An 18,849-nucleotide genomic window follows, 5' to 3' on the forward strand; every position below is an offset into this window, starting at 1 on the left:
CATTTCCTCCCCCGCCACGGGCGGCACGAAGACAAAGCACTTGCGGGAGGGGAAGTAGTTGCGAAGGCAGTCGCGGGGCAGGTTGTGCTGGGTCACTTCCTTCGTGAAACCTGCAGACTCGGAACAGAGACGCGCTCAGCCCCACGGACCCGACCGCCGGCCCCCACCCGGCCCTTGCCACAAAGCTCCAGGGGCTTTCTGGGCGCTGCGACTGCTGCATTCGCATCTCACTTCAGTGCGGGGGGGGCCTGGGGCTGCAGCCGGAGTGTGTGAAACGCTGAGCAGCCGTTTGCCTTTCTCCACCCAACGGGCTTTACACACACACACCCACACCCCCGCCCCCGGGAAGGAGGAAGTGTCGTTAGGCAACTTGTCCAGTCACACAAGACCTGACCCCAGGAACCCCGTTTCCCTCCCCCCAGAGCAGAGCCCGGAGCTCTGTGTGCAGGGGACCGACGCCACAAGCCAGCAAACGGGAACAACCAACCTCGACTGACTTCAGACCGTGGCTGTGTCCGCAACCCACATTAACACAACTCCTGGCTCTGTTCTCTCCCGCCAGCCTCGGGGAGGTGGATTATCTACATCGCTGAGACCCGCCCCATGGCCCCAGCCTGCTATAGTGTCAGAGTGAACAGACCTGGTCACTTAGCTCAAGCCGAACGGGCTCATCACTTTAGATTCAGGAGCCAAGAAGTTAATTTCCTGGATCTTCTCACCCACTGTCAACCTGTGGAACTCTCTGCTGGGGGATGTTGTGGAGGCCAAAAGTGTAAGTGGGTTCAAAAAAGGATTAGATAAGTTCATAGAGGCCAGGTCCATCAATGGCTGTTAGCCAGGATGGGCAGGGACACCCCCCCTTCTCCGGGTGGCCCTAAACCTCTGACTGCCAGAAGCTGGGACAGGATGACAGAGGATGGCTCACTGGAGAGATGCCCTGTTCTGTTCCTTCCCTCTGAAGCACCTGGCACCGGCTGCTGTCAGAGACAGGACACAGGGCTGGAGGGACCATTGATCTGACCCAATCTGGCTGGTCTTACGATACAGATGCAAAAAACGCTGAAGAAAATCGGCCTTAAAAGAGCAGAGGTTCCATGACATCTCCCAGGGGCTTTGCTGCTGGCGCCGGGTCACCAGAAGGCCTGGAGATCCCCGGGGCTGGGCTGCGGAGAAAACTCTCCTGGAGCGAGCTGGCCAGAAGGAACACGCACGGCCAGACCTAATCGCCAAAGCCGAGGCCGTCGTTGCCTGAGTGGTGGCGACGCTGGGGGAAAACACGGATGTGTCTTTCTTACCCTTCCGCCTGGCGAGCGCGTTCTCCAGGTAGTCGTCCTCCGTCACCTCCCGCCCGTTGAGCTTCAGCTCCAGCGTGAAATCCCGAACCGCCCAGATGAACTTGGGGAAGAAGCGGGAGTACTGAGTGTCGTCCTCAAAGCCATCCTCGGCCTGGGCTTTCGTCCGGATGCGGGTGCTGATCTCAGACACAAAGCTACTCGTGGGGCTGAGGAATCTAGGCGGGGCCGTAGCAAAGGCATGGGGCAGAACAGCCCCCCGTGTCCAATGTGGAGCCCTCCCCCGCCCCCCATGGCCACCCCACGGCAAGGATACTGCAGCTGGTCCATGGCGAACTGGTCGATGGTCCCTTTGCTGTTGTAGACCAGGGTGCTGCTGAGCAGCACGGCCAGCGCGAAGATCCACGCGTCGTTCTTGGTGTCGCCCTGGGCAGGAAGGAGAAGGCTGGTGGCAGGACACAGGCTCCTGGGGTTGAGTTTTGGGGCCCTAGCGGCCAGCGGGGCTGGAGAGACGAGCCTCCTCCCAGCGACGCCGTGACGAGGGCCAGCCAGGCCGGGAGACGTGGGCCTTTGCCTGGTTTTGTAGCCCTGGTTCCGGGATTTCTGGGGGTGCTGCTGAACGCACGATCCCTGCGAGAGCTGCCACTCGGCTGCCGCCCGACCAGTCCAAACTCCACGTGGCCCCCCCAGAGCTGAGCCCCGAGTCCTGCGGCTCCACCGCTTCTGCTGTCAGTTACCGGGCCGGCCTCCCTCCCTCCTGCGCTGGGCTGACCTGTGCCGACACATTCAACCGGCAGCCGGCCAGGCCGTGCGAAAACCGGCCGGGGGCAACTCTACCTCCCGCTCAGCGGCTGCTACCCCGGGTCGCTCTGCAGGAAGCTCCTGCAGACGGCGCTAACCTTCCCCGGGGCCCTCTGCTCCTGGCGCCCTGCGGAGCCTGGGAAACCCCCCGGACCAGTTTGCACAAGACGCCCTGGAGCTCCCCCATCGCTGCAGCCAGGCGCCCAGGGCGTCGTTTCCTGGCCGTGCCAGGAGACGAGGGCAGCTCCCTCCTGGGCGTTAATGGGATTCCCTGTGCCACAGAGCCAGGCAGCCGTCTGGGGAGTCTCTGAGAACGGCGCCCGCCGTCTCCTGAGGCCGCGAGGGTCCTGGTAGTGGTGGGCAGGGGGTGCCAGGGCTGGCCCCGATGCCCCAGGCTGGCGCTAGGGGCTGTGCTGCAGGGGGCAGGACGGGGGCTCAGTCAGGGGGCTGCTACTCAAATTCCATTCGGGGCAATGATTTTGCCCTGTGACATTCCCCACTGGGGGGCCGGGGGAGACGCCCCCCTTTGCTCAGGTCTGTGGGCTGGGGAGCGTTTTGCTCAGCCGGAGGGGGGCTGGGTCCCTGCACACAGAGGCCGCCCCCTGCTCAGACCCTGCCAGTGACCTCGGCAGCTCCTGCCCCCCCCCCCGCTCACCTTCTCCACGTCGCCCAGCCCCTCGGTGTCCAGCAGCACCAGGGTGTGGCCGGCCCAGCGCGGGTGGGGGTGGGGCAGGCACCACATCCAGATGCCCTTGGTGTGCGACTGGATGGTGGAGCCCAGCGAGAACCCTGGGGAGAGAGGGGCGGTTGGGTCCCGGGAGGTCGTTGCCCCACTGCCCTTACGGGGGGGTGGGGCTCAGCTGGGGCATATATGGTACAGCTACTACATATGATAGACAGAGGTGGGGTCTGGGGATAGACAGACAGACGGAGTCGGTGTTGGGGACAGACAGACAGACAGACAGAGTCGGTGTTGGGGACAGACAGACAGACACACAGCGGCTGTGGACAGGGTTAGCTATGTGGATGGTCGCCCACCAGCCAGCGCACATTGGTCGCAGGTTGGACAGACCCCTGTCCCGGCCGTTCTCGGTTTCTGGCCCTGCCTCCGCGCCAGGGGCTGCACGTGACGAGCCCGCGAGGTCCCTTCCAGCCCCACGTTCCCCTGGCTCGATAACAGACTCACGCGAGCCGCTGGGAGCGGGGGGATTTCCCGGCCGGCCCGGGGGGGAGGTGAAGCAGAAGGTCTCACCCGTTCTCCTGCCGGCCAGCTGGTTCAGGAGGTAGGACTTGCCGGTGCGGTACAGCCCGGCCACGGCCACCACCACCACGGGCTGATCCACGCCGCGCAGGGCCTCCAGCGCCTCCTCCGTCACCTCCAGCTCCCCGTCGGCCGGGTTGGCGACGAGGCACACGGGCTGCTCCATCGCCCACCTGCGGAACAGCAGGCGCAGAGCTGGAGCCGGGGGGAGAGTGGGGGGAGGGTGGCTCCGGCGTTTCCCTCCACCCCAAACCCCTGTTCTCAGGCCGCTCCGCAGGGGCTGCAGCCCCCAGCGTGAGAGTCACTGTCAGACACACGACCGCTGCCTCGCCACCCTGCCAAGAGCGCCGCCGCCGAGGGGAGCCCAGGCCCTGCGAGGGGAAGTGACTCGCTGAAGGTTGAGTATTTGAAGTCAGTGGCACAGCAGGGAGAGAACCCAGGAGTCCTGACTCCCCACCCAGATCCCACTCCTCTCACAAAGCAGGGATAGAACCCAGGAGTCCTGGCTCCCAGCCCCCCAGCCCCACTCTAACCACTAGACCCCCCCACACACACACTCCCCTGTCAGAGCCAGGGATAGAACCCAGGAGTCCTGGCTCCCAGCCCCCCCTGCTCCAACCACCAGCCCCTGCTCCCCTCCCAGAGCCGGGGAGAGAACCCAGGAGTCCTGGCTCCCACGCTTCTGCTTTAACCACATCCGACCTTAGGAAATTTAGGTGGCAAGAGATAAAACTTTCCTCCCCCTTGTTCTTTATTGCATCCGACCCCCCCTCTCCCCCACCCGGGAAAATCTTTATTCCAGACACTTCTCTGCACTTCCCGCTTCCTTCCCTTCCCGGCCCACGGCCTCCGGCCCCGCTACACAAGTGTTCAGCGCCGTGAGCTACTGACCGGCCCGGCTGGGACCCCGCCGCTCGCTCAGCTGCCTTCAGCAGCCGCTGGTCAAACGCTGGAGCGCGACTGGAGCGGCCCCGGAGCCAGCGAGTCCCCGCCCGGCTCGCCTGAAGGGCTAACGGAGAGAACCGGCCCCGCCGTCCGCTCCCCCTCGTCTCTCTGCACCTGGGCGGCTGTCGGAGACTGAAAGTGAAATCGATTTCTGAGCGGGCCGGGGGGGAGGGGAAGTAGCTTGTGTGGGACCCACTCCTGCGGGGGGGAGACGCTGTCGCGCTTACGCCGAGCTCCTCTTCGGGCTGGGACACGGGCCTGGGCGGCAGGAGAGTTCGGGGGCAGGCAGCGTCCGTCGGCCCAGTTCTGGCTGCGTCCACACGCCGATGTAAGTGCCCCGCTCCCCCGAACGGAGAACGCCGCCTCCGCGAGCAGCGCAGGGCTGATGTCGGCGCAGTTACCCCGGTGTGGACACGGCGGGTTACCTCGGCTGTGGGCTCCCACTCCCGTCCAGTTCACGGCTCCCTGCTTCCCTGCCCGGAACCATGAACCGCTGTCACCCCAGAGCGAGTGGGCGGCTCCAGCACCTGCCAGCTGCCCCCTCCCTGGGGTCCTGGCTCCCCCCTGCCAGCCGGGCTGATGCCTGGGCTCCGGGGTCCCACTGGGAGGGAGCGGGGAGCCGGGGGGAGCTGCACAGAGCGGAGCGGGTCTGTAAGTCGACCCAACGTACATGGATGCAGGGCTGTAGGTTAGAGGAGCCCTTAGTACATGTCCCAGCCCTCCAGGAGAGCTCGGGGCGGCTCGAAAGCTCGTCTCTCTCCCGCCAGCAGCTGGGCCAGTGAAAGCGATTCCCTCTCCCACCTTGTCTCTAACGTCCGGCGACTGACACGGCTACCGCTGCACTGCAGAGCTGTCTCATGGAAAGTGAAAACAGGAGGGAAAAGATCGATTTCACTGGGGCTTGGGCACAACACACAGAGCAAATTCCAACCCCGCCACGCTCTCTCCTCTGGGAATTGTAATAATTAGCTATCAATAGCAAGGGGCCAGTCCATCAGAAATGAACTCTGCTCAGGTTACATTTCACGCCACGCAGGCAGAGACAGTAGATAACATCACCAAATCCCCTTGCTGGAAGGCTGCAGCCTAACACGACTTCATTGCTTAGAATCCAGGACGATCACACACAAGAACCAAAACCAGAGAGAGACAAAGCAGGCTGCTCCCAAAGGGCAGGAGGCCCAGTTCAGCCCACCTTGCTCTGGGCTGGCTCTCCACAGACTAATTCGGACGCCCACTTCCTTACAGAGTCCCCGACCGGCCAGCAGGCTCCGGAAAACCCCTGGGTAAATGCAAGCAAAAGCTTGCCTTTTTTTAACACAGTTTGCGATACCCGGCCGGTCTAGCCGTTCGGGGCAGAGCCCTCGCTTTTGTGTTCTTCCCACTGTACGTCTCCAAAGCCGAGGGACTGGTGTGACGTTACTGACATAACCTGAGACCATATAGATCATTGTTGCAACCACTGTTATATATTTGCAGCAAATATTATACAAAGGTTGTTGTGTGAGGGGTCTATGGCAAGGTTCTGATTTGCTGTTTATGATGATGCCGGCTGTAGGGGTGTATCATTCTTGTAGCTGAAGTTATGAATATTGGCTCTGTCCTGGTATCTCAATGTGTTTTGATTCTAAGTAGCCTCAGTGAAGCATTTGTTCAGCTTCTTGAGAAGGGGCAATTCTCAGTAAGTGCCCAAGCAGGAAACACTTAACAGACAATGGACCTTGGGAGACTCCAGTCCTCCTGGGGACATTCCAGGTAGCATGTGAGCAATGGCTGTCGCCTGGAAAGAACTGAGTCATGCGTCGACATGTGACTTGCCCATGTGACGCCAGACTCCATTTTGCTGTAATTGTCCACAATAAGAACAAAGAGGTGTCCCTACACCTGAAGAGACTATAAAAAGCTGCTGCATCTCCTCCATCCTGCTTCATACCCTGGAGGGACAAGTGCCGGTAGATGGCGGCCTTACACACGTACACACACACACACACACACACACACACACACAGAGCAGGGCTCAGCAGGGACACACACACACACACACACAGAGCAGGGCTCAGCCCCCCCAGCAGGGGGCGGCAGGGACACACACACACACACACACACACATACAGAGCAGGGCTCAGCAGGGACACACACACACACACACACACACACACACACACACACACACACACACACACACACACACACGAGGTGTGCGGAGCTTTCAGCTACAAGCAGACTTTCCGGCAGGCCCGGCAGTGCCCGCGCCCGGCTCTGCAGCACAGAGGCCCTGGTGCACATTCGGGGTGCTCTGGCCAAAGCAGTTCCAGTTACATGCTCAGACTCCGCCCCGCCCCCGCTCCGGAGTGGGCGTCCTGCCGTCTGACGCCCCGCAGACGCCACACGGGCTGTTCGAACTCGGGAGGGGAACATGGCGTCTGAGGAAGGGCTCAGAGCTCGCTCAGAAGGAGGGGGCCTGGGTGACTGGATCCCGGGGTGTCAGGCCGGTCGCGGGGAGAATCTCCCGGGCACCCGAGGGCTCCGTGAGCGGGTGGCGAAGGCAGAACGAGAACTGCCGGCTGGGAGCGACAGCCAGACACGTTCCAGCTGGAAATAAGGCCAATCTAGTTAACCAGGCGGGCGATTAGCCGCAGGAACACGCTCCCAAGGGAGGTGCTGGATCTTTGCAGGACCCCACGGCCAGACCGGCTGCCATTCAGAAAGCTCCTGCCGCCCCTCGGGGCCCGGGGGGGTTGCTGATACTTGGGCTTTGCAGGGTGTTTCCAGGAGAAGGAGAAATCGAAGCCACGAGTCAGGTCTGTTCTTGGGCGCGATCCTGTGTCTGTACAACGAACGCCCACCCAGGTCTGCTGCCCGGGCCGCAGTGGAGACGGACAATAGTGGGCAGTTTCCTTGCTCAGACATCCCCCGGCCTCTCCAGCCGGATCTGTGCCCAAGAAGCCGTCCCTTTGCTTCCCGCTCGGGGTCACGCTGCTCCCCACTGCTTTTCTCCCTTTCTCCTGGATCTTCTGCGCTAAACACCCACAGGAACATCCACCCAAACCTCAGCCGCTGCCTGTGCAACCAGGGGAACTGCCTGCCTTTAATTTTAGCTCTAGCCTCGGCCTGTGGCCCAGTGCCTTGGACAGTGGCTTCTGTAGTATCCTGCTATCTCACTCCATGAAGGGGCTTCATTGCTCCTTCCATTTAGCCTCTGATTGTAGGATCTTCTCCATATCAATATCTGTCAGTGTGCAAGGGGGAGCTAATGCTGCAAAGCCTCATGGGACAGCTGCGTGGTTCCACAGAGGAGAGAAATAGCCCCTCCGGCTCTGTGTTTTCTGAGATTTGCAGGTGGAGGGAGATTGACCGCGATCGACTCAGGAGCTGTCGCTAATACAGACACTGGGACAGGCTGCTCCAGCTCATGCAAACCTCTTTAATTCCTACCCGGGCTGCAGGGTGCAGAGTCTCCTGGCGCAGGGAGATACAGGTGCCGGAGCTTGTAGCCACCTGCCGGCCCCGCCCGTTACAGATGGGGGGATAATGACCCAGCTCTCAGCATGCTGAGCCGGGGAAAGGAGACATCCCCACAGCTGCCTCGCCCTAGACACCCGGCAGCCCCGTTACAGCACCGGTGGGGGGAGCCCTGGGAGTGGGGCTGCATTTACACGGCCGTAGGGACATGCAGGGAAATCGGAGCTGGTCACTGGAGATCCCGTGTTAACACTGTGCATGTAGAGAGCATCAGCCGCTCAGCACCTAACAGACAAACAACCTTCGTCCTCCACACCCCGAGGGAAGGTCCCCATTTCACAGAGGGGAAACCGAGGCACGGAACAGTGATATGATTGGCACAAAGGTTCACAGACTTACACTGCAGGAGATGGGGACAGAACCCAGGCGTCCTGGCTCCCAGCCCACCCGCTCTGACCACTAGACCCTGCTCCCCTCCCAGAGCTGGGGACAGAACCCAGGCGCCCTGTGATTTCCTTTTGCAGACAGCTCCGGTCCCTGTGTTAGTAGCTGTGGGATGTGGCAGGTCACAGGAATTAGTCAGCAGAAGCTTTCGATTGTGCAGAGAAGCAGCGTTTGTGGGACTTGCCGCCGGGAGGGGGACCCCACAGGGGCCCGGCTACTTTTGTCTCTGGGTTTTACTCGGGTTACTCGTCCCCTTTCCCCACTGGCGCCTTGATGTTAGAAAATCGGCCACGCTGGCGACGGCTTTCAGCCCCTCCCCGATGGCGCTGAAAAGGTTTGGCAGAAAGTCGGTCTTGCTGGCGGAGCTGATTTCCCGCCGGAGGCCCGAGATCTCGTCCTCCATCAGCCTGGCTTTCTCCGCGAAGCCCTTCTGCATCATGGCCTCCTGCTCCTTCAGCTTGCTCTGCAGCGCCCGCTCCGCCTCCTGCCGGGCACTGGCCAGCTCCTCCGCCACCTTGGCCTCCAGCTGCTTCACGTTCTCCTGGTGGCTGCGCTCCTGGTCCTTCAGCAGCTGCTCCGTCTGCAGCTGCTTCTCCTCCGCCGCCTTCCGCTGCTGCTCCAGCATCTCAGCCTTCTGCTTCTCCTCTTTGGGGGGGAAAGAAAGGGGGAAATAGAGGCACAACCCCTCCCCCAACCGCCTGGAGCAGCCTCCGGGCACCACGCAAACCCGCACCCCCGACTCGGTTGGCATGAGACAGGGGCGGATAACTAGGGAGCCAGCCCGACACCAGCATCTCAGCATGGGACCCACCTAAACATGGCTCGAAGGGCAGTTTGGATGGGGCCCCACAGAGCCCTGGGCATAGGGGGAGTGGGGGGCATTCAGAGCACCTGGCATGGGAGGAGGGGCAGGGTGCACCCGGGGAGTTTGCTGCAGGGGTGGGGGATGCAGGGAGCTCCTGGTGGGTGCAATGAGTTTGGCCGACAGACGCTCTGCAGCGTGTGACCCTGGGATTATTTGCAGCCTGCATGGCCATAGCACCCACGAGCCCCAGTCCCGGCCCAGGGCCCCACGGCGCCAGGCGCTGCACAGACACGCTGCAGCGACGGAAACTGGTTCTGCTGCAAAGAAAAGGGGGCAGGGGCTTGTTTGTGGGGTCTCACCGGCCACGTGCTTCTCCGCCTCAGTCAGCAGGTTGTCGGCCTTCAGCACGGCCTCCGCCTCGGCCTTCTTACTGGCCAGGAACTGCTCCAGAGCCTCCTCCGCCTGGGACCAGAGATGGCCAAGTGCTGGGTTATTCATGAGCTCCAATCAATATGCTAATGAGCCCCCTCCTTTCTCAGGGGTGTGTGCCTCCCAGGGGACTTTATTCCGCCTCGGGGCAAAATGTCCCCCCCGTGAAGCCGGAGGATCGCAGGGGCCGGAGTCAGGGGTGGGGAGATGGGAGCTGAGCTGCAGCACAAGGGCTGATCCTGCCTCTCTGCAGCCTCATCCTCTCGTGGGAGGAAAATTGACGCTTTCGTGGGGGCTTCCCGACATTGCGCCAGAGCCCGGGGGAGAAAGCAAGCGACTGGGTCGAGAGGAGCTGCCTGCCCGCAAGGCCGCCGCTGTCACCCGCTGGGGAACGTGGGGTGTTTCTCTGTGAGATCTGCTCTCGTTCAAACAGGAATCACTTCGGGGACATCCTACGCCCTGTGCTGTGCAGGAGGTCGGACCCGCTGATCACAGGGTCCCTCGTGGGCTGAGAATCGATGAACCTATGATGCATGTGGCGTCATTTCACCCAGGGCCGCGTTGCTGTTCATACAGGGCCTGATCTGAAGCCCAGTCAATGGAAAGATCCGGACTGGGCCCAGGCAGAGCAGGACGGGATCCTGGGGGGGATTCGCCCACAGCACCATCCTGCTCGGAAAAGCAGCTCCATGACCGAGGGCCTTTGTGGGACTTTTCCAGCTCCACAAACTCCCCACATGGGATCAGGGTCAAGCTGGGGCATCGCCAGGGGCCACAGTGACTCTGCAGGTCACGGTCAGACCCCGGTTACCCCACGGCCTTTCCCTGCCGTGGCCCCTCTGCTTTGTCCTCAGCCAAGCGGGGAAGCCTGACTCGGCCGCTGGGGTTTAGGCACCAGCCCTGCGGGCGAGGGGCGAGCCGGAGCGGAATCCGGCTCCTCCTCCCGGAGCTGCGCTGGCTCCTGGAGCTGCCAGGCCGAGCCGGGGGTGCTAATTTCAGACACTCACCTTGACCCCTTTCTTGGGCCTGGCCCGGTAATTCTCCACCACCTGGTTCTGGTCCCTGTCGTAGGCCTGGTACCCGCCGGGCTGGGAGTAAATCCCGGCGCTGAGTTTCTGCTGCATGGCGGCCGAGAGCTCCTCCAGCAGGACGCGGCAGGTCTGCTCCGAAACGGCCTCGTTTTCTGCTAGGACGTTTGCGTATCGCTCCGTGATCCCGGCCTGGGCACGGAAAGGGAGAAACCCCGTCGCAGAGCAACGGCTGGGGCTGGATTGCGCTGCCCTCCTGCCTCCCCTGGCTGACGCCTGCGCCCGACTGTGGGTCACTGGCCACGTGGGGAACGGGAGAGCCGAAGGCTCACGGGCCACTCGGGGGATCAGCGGGTCAAAGGGTCACTGGCCACTCGGGGGATCAGCGGGTCAAAAGGTCACTGGCCACTCGGGGGAACAGAGGCTAATGATCCACTGGCCAATCGGGGGTTAGGAGGGTCACAGATTCATTGAGCAATCAGGTCACCGGGGGATTGGTCGGTCCCCGGAGCAGGGACCAGGTTTCGGTCGAGTTTCCGTACAGCACCTGGCACAAAGGGGCCCTGACCCACCACTGGTGCCCAGGGGGCTCCCCGCAGTGCAGATCCACCCCAGCAACGCTCTCCTTGGTGCTGGGCCCGGCCCGGGACGCCCCCACCTACCACCAGCTGCTTCTGGAAGCCCTGCTCCTCGTCCTTGAAGGAGCGCTGCATGAAGAGCCGCAGGGCGTCCCCCTCGCACGTCCCGTGCACCGCCGAGAGCTCGCCCAGCTCCGCCGGCAGCCGCAGCCCCCCCATCCCGGCCGCGTAGTGAGCCAGCGCCTCCCTGAGGGCCGCCTCGTTCTCGATGGCGGCCATGGCGGTCACCGCGTTGTCCAGGCAGGGCACCTGCCCGCTGCGGATGGTGCCCACGTAGCTCTGCACTAAGGCGCCGAACCCTGGGCGAGGGAAGGGGGAGGGTTAAGAGCTGGGGGGAGGGGACTGTACATTTGTACAGCACCTGGCACCCTGGGGACTCCGCTGGGGAGCGTGTCCCAGATTCTCCTTTGCGCCGACCCCCAGGGGAGAGGGGTTATTCCGGTCGCAGACACAGAGCTCCTGCTTTTAGCTCTGCAGACCCCGGTCCAACGGGGCTCATCTGGGATTCGAACTGTCAGAGGCTCAGAGCGAGCGTCCTCTGAGCAGAGCCAGGGCTCCGTAGCCGGGCCCGGGACGAGCTCCTTTCCATGGTAGGTCAGCCCGGGGCGAGAGGTGCCAGCGGATGATGCCAGCACCGTCTCAGCAGTCAGCAGGGCTCCGCGTGGCCTCTCTGCAGAGCTGGGACCGGGCCGGGGCCGTTTAACCGGCAGCTTGCCAAGGCGGGGGAGCGTCGGCATCTGGCCGAATCTGAAGCCGAGCGGCTCAAGGATCCCTGAATGCAGGAGAGCCCCCAGTTTCCAGCTCTGCACAAGGCCAGGTGCAACCCACGGCAGCGTGTGTTACCGGTGCCCTCCCACGCCCATCCCCAGGGGATCCGAGCGGTCACAGCCTGCTAGGGGACCCTCCTCTCCCTGGCTCCAGGGCTAACAGCTCCTGCTTGGGAGGGTTCTGCTTTCACCCCGGCATGCTGGCGCCAGACAGGGGCAAAGGGAGAGAGACCAAGGACCCAGGGGATCTCCCAGAGTCACAGACGGTTCGATTCTCCAGCACCTGCTAAATGCTCTCTGAAAATAGCCCCCGCATGCGGGGGAAATTCCCCCCTGCTCGGGGCTGGGTTTCTCTCGGCCACAGAGGGCAGATCGGCCGGCAGAGCCATCGGCCTGCGTCTCCCCCGAGCAGCCGCGGGGCTGACGTACTTCGCCCGTTGACCGGAATCCCTCCTTTGACCGTCTTGACGTTGGAGCACTGGAAGACGTAGTCACAGAACCGGCGGGTCTGCTCCAGGAACTGCGGGTCCAGGGCGCTGGTGGGCAGCGAATCCAGCTGGCCCATCTCCTGCCGCGACGCCGGCTGGACAAACACGAAGCACTTGCGGGTGGGGAAGAAATTGCGGATGCACTGCCGCGGCAGGTTGTAGTCCATCACCTTCTTGCTGTTGCCTGGAGAACCAAGGAGAAGCAGGAGGCTACACCCAGCACTGGGCTAATAATGGAGTTTTGGGTCATTGGCAGCTTCCAAACGTCAGGGGAAAATTTGGCTGAGGTCAGGTGGAAAATGAGAAGTTTTGGCAAATTGAAAAGCTGAAAAAAACCTACTTTGGGGCCAAAGGAAACATGGTGTTTTCATCCCGGCCGTTTGTAAACACGTCAGGAGTTGGGACGTGGAATAAAGTCAAATGGGCATTTTGGAACCAAATGTTATTTAAAACCAAAAGAAAAAAAATCCAATTTTTTTGGATTTTTTTATTATTTAATTTACCCCCAGCAGAACAAGTCAACACACCCAACCAGACCCTGCGAAATGGCGCCTTAATCTGCAGGTTTCCGCAAACCCAAACCCAAACGGTCGGCTGTGACCACACACCTCTCCCAACCGCCGCTCAGAGCTCGGGGGTGCCCGGCGCCCTGGAGACGCGAGACCTGCGCATTACCCAGCGGTCGTGGCAGAGCTCGGAGGTCGGCAACGTAGCGTTAGGGTTTGGGTTCGCATGGGTAGGATCTGTCGAGTTGGGATGAGGCTTCCTGTGGGTAGGCCACTGAGTTAGGGTTAAGGTTCCTACGAAGAGGGTTTCCTGCCCTTGGGTTCTTGTTCATATGGGTCGGCCACTTGGGGTTAGCATGAGGGTTCCTATGGGTAAGGCCCATAGAATTAGGTTTAGGGTTTCGTATGAAAAGGGTTCCCCGCCTTTGGGTTAGGGTCCTATGGGGACAGATCCCCACCCTAGAGGTCCAGTTCCTATGGGTGGGCTCTTTAGAATTAGGGTTAGTGCTCCTGTGGGTGCATCTCCCCTCCGTAGGGTCAGTGTTCCTGTGGGTGGATCTCCCCTCCATAGGGTTTCTGTGGGTAGGGCCACTTGCAGCTAGGATTCGGGATCCTATTGGGTCGGGCTCCCCGCTCTGGGGCTAGGGTACCTATGGGTCGGTCAGTTTGAGTAGGTTTAGGGTTCCTATGGGTTATGCCACTTAGACTTAGAATTAGGGTTCCTATGAATGGGGCTCCCTTCCCTGGGGTTAGGGTTTGGACGGGTTATGCCTCTTAGGGTTAGGGTTAGGGTTGGGGTTAGGATTGGGGTTAGGGGTTAGGGGTTAGGATTGGGGTTAGGGGTTAGGGGTCAGCGTCAGGGGTCAGGGGTCCTAGGAATAACGCTCCTCGCTCTTGGGTTCGGGTTTCGTTTGGATCTGGCCAAGGAAGCTGCGAGGGCGGAGAAGGGCCGTTCTGATCACATTGCCCTGTCGTGTCCCCTGGCGCCCCCCCCACCCCGTCTGTCTGTCTGTCTCCACCCGTGTCTCTTACACCGTCGGCTCATGGGGGCAGGGCCTGTATCTTTGCTCTGTTTGTGCAGCCCTGGGCTCCTGGGCCTCAGTGGCAGGGGCGGGACGCCGGGGTAGATGGGCCCATGGGTCTGATCTCGGGGGCGGGGAGGGGGCAGGATACCAGGGGGGATGGGCCCCTCCTGCACACAGCTGACCCCAGCTCACCTTTCCTCAAGGTCAGCGCGTGCTCCAGGTACTCGTCCTCCGCCACCAGCTGCCCCTCGATCCTCAGCTCCAGCGTGAAATCCCGCACGGCCCAGACGAAGCTGGGGAAGAAGCGGACGAACTCGGTGTCCTCCTCCGCGTCGTCCCCGCCCTGCGCCTTCACCTTGATGTGCTCCGTCAGCTCCGCCACGAAGCTGGGCCGGGGGCTGAGGCCTCAAACTGGGGCCGGGTCTGGGGGCTACCAGCCGGCGTGGGACTGAATGGGGGGAGCCCAGCCCCAAATCCCCACGGGCCACCCCCCAGGAGCCCCAGCGCTAGGCCCCCCCAGGGACCATTCCCCAGGAGCCCTGGCCCCACATCCCCCAGGGGCCACCCCCCAGCACCCCAGCCCCACGTCCCCCAGGGGCCACCCCTCAGCACCCCCAGCCCCACGTCCCCCAGGGGCCACCCCCCAGCACCCCCAGCCCCACATCCCCCAGGGGCCACCCCCCAGCACCCCAGCCCCACGTCCCCCAGGGGCCACCCCCCAGCACCCCATCCCCCCATCCCCCAGGGGCCACCCCCCAGCACCCCCAGCCCCACGTCCCCCAGGGACCATCCCCCAGGGGCCACCCCCCATAGCCCCCAGCCCCACGCCCCCCATGGCCACCCCCCGGCGAGGATACTGCAGCTGCTCCATGGCGTACTGGTCGATGGTCCCTTTGCTGTTGTAGACCAGGGTGCTGCTGAGCAGCACGGCCAGCGCGAAGATCCACACGTCGTTCTTGGTGTCGCCCTGGGCAGCGAGGGGGGTTGGAGCTGAAGCACGAGCCGGGTGCCCAGCACAGGGCGAGCGGGGGCTGCTCCGGGGCCGAGCGCACCAGCCGCCCCTGCTAGCGCCGGCCTGATCCCCAACGGGGGTCTCCAGTGGGAGCAGGGAGGGGACCTCCCCTCTGGCCTGGCCTGAAGGCGACACACTGGACGTGTGCCCAGTCTGGGGCCGGCCACCCCCACGCCCGGTTCTGGGGCCGGCCACCCCCACGCCCGGTTCTGGGGCCGGCCACCCCCACGCCTGGTTCTGGGGCCCGGCCACCCCCACGCCCGGTTCTGGGGCCGGCCACCCCCACGCCCACTGCTGGGCCCGGCCACCCCCACGCCCGCTTCTGGGCCCGGCCATCCCCACGCCCGGTTCTGGGGCCAGCCACCCCCACGCCCACTGCTGGGGCCAGCCACCCCCACGCAGGGGGGGATCCCCCCGACCTGCTGCTGGCTGGCGGGGGGCAGCTCTTCTCCCCCGCCGGCTGTGAGCTCCTTCGGCGTCACCAGCGTCGGCTCAGCAGCAACTTTGGGCGGGCGGGCGGATGGGCAGGCGGGCGGGCGGACATCACCCCCCCGACGGGCTCCCCGCGGCTGGGGGAGTTGGGGGCCCGGGCCCAGCAGCCTCCCACAGGCTCCCCGCCGGTAAGTCACAGCGGGGCCCCCCTGGCTCTTTATGTTACGTAAGAACGTTTCCGTAAAACGATGGGGTCGTCCGTCACGTTTTTCTGTACTGTCCATACGAATAATTTCCCGCAGTTGGCAACCCCCGGAGCCCCCCCTCAGCTCAGCCGAGACTGGATACACAGGTGGGGGGAGGGGGACACCCCCACATCAGCACCTGCCCCCGCCAGGCTCCAGGTCTTGGGCGGGCGGCTCCGCCCCCGGGGGGGGCAGTGGAGCAGGGCAGCGGGGGAGGACGGGGACCCCCACTTGGGAGGAGACACCTGGCTGCTCCACCTGCCCCCCCGCCTGGCTGCTCCTAGCCCCTCGGCAGGCAGTGGGTGGGAGGTCCCGGCACGGCACCCCCTTGAGCACCGCGCCCCAGGCCGGGACCCAGCCGCCCACCCCTTAAACCCAACCTGGAGCCAGGCTAGACGGTCACAGGGTCCCTCTGGCCTTGGGGGTCTCAGAATCGGCCCCTTCCCCCAGCCCCCCCTCACCTTCTCCACGTCGCCCAGCCCCTCGGTGTCCAGCAGCACCAGGGTGTGGCCGGCCCGGCGCGGGTGGGGCAGGCACCACATCCAGATGCCCTTGGTGTGCGACTGCACCGTGGAGCCCAGCGAGAACCCTGGGGAGAGAGGAGACGGGTAGAGACCCAGCGCCCGGCCGCACCTGCCCCCTCGCTCCCGGCTCCAGCCCCGGGCCCACGGGAAGGGGGCTGGGGAACCTCTCACCTCTCTGCTTCCCGGCCAAGGAGTTCATGAGATACGACTTGCCGGTGCGGTACAGCCCCACGATGGCCACCACCACCACGGGCTGGGCCACGCCGCCCAGGATCCCCAGCGCCTCCTCCGTCACCTCCAGCTGCCCGTCGGCGCCATTCCCCACCAGGCACACGGGCCCCTCCATGGCCACGGGCTGAAGAGAGGGAGCGGCACAGAGCCCTGCACAAAGGACAGGAGGGCGTTAACAGCTGGTGTCCAAGGTGCTCTGCCCCAGAGGCGCACGCAAAGGGACCATGTCTCCCAAATCTCCCCGCCCAGCAACAAGTGGCTCCAACCTCAGGCACTATGCCTGGGTCTACCCATAGGTGGAATGAGCAGTGAAATAGGTCACTGTGTCATCATTAGGTTTCAGAGTTAACACGGCAACACTAGAAACAAGGCAGTGCATGCCACTCACAGGGCTTTGGGCTCAGGCTCTCTGCACACTCAGGCAGAAAAGCCTGTCTGGAAGAGGTCACATTTGGAAGTTTTCTTTGCAGCCACAAAGGCTGGCAGGGCAGGGCTGGATTCTCACTGGTGCTAGCCCCCCACCCCCCGTCACTGCTGATCATTTCAGCAGGAACACCCAGTCCTTCAGCATCCGGGGGAGCCGTGCTAGTCTGTAGCCACAGAAACAACAAGGAGTTAAAGACTAACAGATGTATTCGGGCTTAAGCTTTCGTGGGCAGAAAGCCCCCTCCACAGTCCCTGTGTTCGCCCCTATGGCTGGGGGGATCCCGGAGCCTGGGGCGAGGCCAGAGCGATCCCAGAGCACTGCAATGGAGCAGGCAAACCACACGCTGCCCCAGCAGCAGGGAGATGACAACCCCCCGGCAGGGCCCTGGTCCGCTTGGGTTTCACACAGCCGGGGAGGGGGGCTGGGTTCCCTCTCCATTTCCCCATGGCCCCCCTACCCCATGTGAGCCAGCCAGGCCTGCTGCTTCAACTGGCCTGCCAGGACCTCCCTGGGGACTCCCTAATGAGCGGGTGAGAGCTCTGTGCCCTGACAGACCCTAGCCACAGCTCGGGGAGGGGAGTGGGGGCTGGGAGCCAGGACTCCTGGGTTCTCTCCCCGGCTCTGGGAGGGGAGTGGGGCCTGGTGGTTAGAGCAGGGGGGCTGGGAGCCAGGACTCCTGGGTTCTCTCCCTGGCTCTGGGAGGGGAGTGGGGCCTGGTGGTTAGAGCAGGGGGGCTGGGAGCCAGGACTCCTGGGTTCTCTCCCAGGCTCTGGGAGGGGAGTAGGGGCTGGTGGTTAGAGCAGGGGGGGCTGGGAGCCAGGATGCCTGGGTTCTCTCCCAGGCTCTGGGAGGGGAGTGGGGGCTGGTGGTTAGAGCAGGGGGGCTGGGAGCCAGGATGCCTGGGTTCGTTTCCCAGGGCCAGCAAGGCAGATATGTCCCGCAGGGGGTCAGGGTCTCTTACCAGGGGCTGGTCGCTCAGCGTTGAAGCTGGCTGAATTCAGCGCCGGGGGGAGCAGCGTCTTTCCTGCTCGGTCACCAGCCCCAGTCAGTCTGGAAAGTGAGAGGAGAAGTCCCAGAGCCCAGCTCAGCCGCTGCCTGACACTCTGCTCCTCCTCCAGCCGGGGCGGGGGCTGGGAGCAGGACTCCTGGGTTCTTTCCCCGGCTCTGGGAGGGGAGTGGGGGCTGGTGGGTTAGAGCAGGGGGGCTGGGAGCCAGGACTCCTGGGTTCTTTCCCCGGCTCTGGGGGGGGAGTGGGGGCTGGTGGGTTAGAGCAGGGGGGCTGGGAGCCAGGATTCCTGGGTTCTTTCCCCGGCTCTGGGAGAGGAGTGGGGGCTAAGGGGGCGGGGCTGGGAGCCGGGACTCCTGGGTTCTCTCCCTGGCTGGGGGGGGGGGGTGCTTGGTGAGTTAGAGCAGGGGGTAGTGACCCCCCCGCAGCACTGGGCGCCCGGCCCGGCCCTGCAGCTGCCGCCCCACATGACATCCCGGGGCGGGACGAGTCGGGTCTGACAGCTCCAGTTCCTGAACGTGCCAGACTCAGATGGAAACCGAAAGCGACCGGAGCCTTTCCCAGCGCGGGGCTGATTCCGGGAAACCCGGGGGGGGGGGGGGGGAGTCTCTCCGAACTGGGGGCCCCGGCTGAGCCTGCAGCCGCCCAGCTGGGGGGGGGGGCGATCCCGCCGGGCTGCGTCTCCATCCTGAGGGTGTTTAACCCCAGGTTTGCCATGCTGGGTTTCCAGGCGCAGAGGCAGCTGTTGGCAGTACGGGGGCCATGACACACAGCACAGCGGCCAGAGTGCACCCAGGGGAAAGCCTCCCTGCAAAGCCCCCTGCTGCCTCCCTGCTTAGGGGGCAGAGCTGAGCCCCAGATGCAGCTGCTGCCTCGGCCCCCCCCTTGCCTCAGTTTCCCCATCTCCCCCCCTCCAAAGTGCAAATCCTCCCTCCTCGGGGAATGAAATTCCCGATGAAACAGGAACCCCCCATCCTTGGGGTCCTGGGATCCCAGCGCTGCTCCCACCCCTGCAGCACAGCGGGGAGGTGTTAGGCAGCCGGGTCGGACCCTGCTCTCCACCCCCTCCCCCAGTGCCAAC

At 63.6% G+C, this 18,849-nt stretch overlaps 2 protein-coding genes across 2 annotated transcripts in view; both read right to left on the bottom strand.

The window, feature by feature from the left end:
• Window positions 1-4,413, bottom strand: part of LOC123351636 (guanylate-binding protein 1-like) — a 9,918-nt gene extending 5,505 nt beyond the window's left edge. Inside the window, exons 1-6 of the mRNA XM_044991125.1 lie at window positions 4,246-4,413; window positions 3,346-3,527; window positions 2,749-2,882; window positions 1,609-1,718; window positions 1,296-1,489; window positions 1-110 (exon numbers count right to left, since the gene is read on the bottom strand). The exon at window positions 1-110 is cut by the window's left edge and continues 133 nt beyond it. Of these exons, the coding sequence (XP_044847060.1) occupies window positions 1-110; window positions 1,296-1,489; window positions 1,609-1,718; window positions 2,749-2,882; window positions 3,346-3,520 (723 nt within the window). The 5' untranslated portion in view covers window positions 3,521-3,527; window positions 4,246-4,413. The remainder of the gene's footprint in view (window positions 111-1,295; window positions 1,490-1,608; window positions 1,719-2,748; window positions 2,883-3,345; window positions 3,528-4,245) is intronic.
• A 3,290-nt stretch (window positions 4,414-7,703) lies between these two features.
• Window positions 7,704-17,839, bottom strand: LOC123351599 (guanylate-binding protein 1-like). The gene is made up of 10 exons (XM_044991060.1): window positions 17,724-17,839; window positions 16,276-16,485; window positions 16,042-16,169; window positions 14,749-14,858; window positions 14,084-14,277; window positions 12,302-12,544; window positions 11,130-11,404; window positions 10,447-10,659; window positions 9,370-9,472; window positions 7,704-8,850 (listed from the first exon to the last, which is right to left on the bottom strand). Exons 2-10 carry the CDS (start codon window positions 16,448-16,450, stop codon window positions 8,420-8,422), a joined length of 1,872 nt encoding a protein of 623 aa, XP_044846995.1. The 5' UTR covers window positions 16,451-16,485; window positions 17,724-17,839; the 3' UTR covers window positions 7,704-8,419.
• Window positions 17,840-18,849: the final 1,010 nt, after the last annotated feature.

Source organism: Mauremys mutica, chromosome 17 (assembly GCF_020497125.1).
Source record: "Mauremys mutica isolate MM-2020 ecotype Southern chromosome 17, ASM2049712v1, whole genome shotgun sequence".
In the NCBI taxonomy this organism is placed as follows: Eukaryota; Metazoa; Chordata; order Testudines; family Geoemydidae; genus Mauremys; species Mauremys mutica.

Coding starts and splice junctions, on each gene's coding strand:
- LOC123351599 (XM_044991060.1), bottom strand. CDS start 16,450: ATGGAGGGGCCCGTGTGCCTGGTGGGGAATGGCGCCGACGGGCAGCTG. Junction 14,859..16,041: donor GGCTGGGCGACGTGGAGAAG/GTGAGGGGGGGC, acceptor CTCGCTGCCCAG/GGCGACACCAAGAACGACGT. Junction 9,473..10,446: donor GGCCCAAGAAAGGGGTCAAG/GTGAGTGTCTGA, acceptor CTCTGGTCCCAG/GCGGAGGAGGCTCTGGAGCA.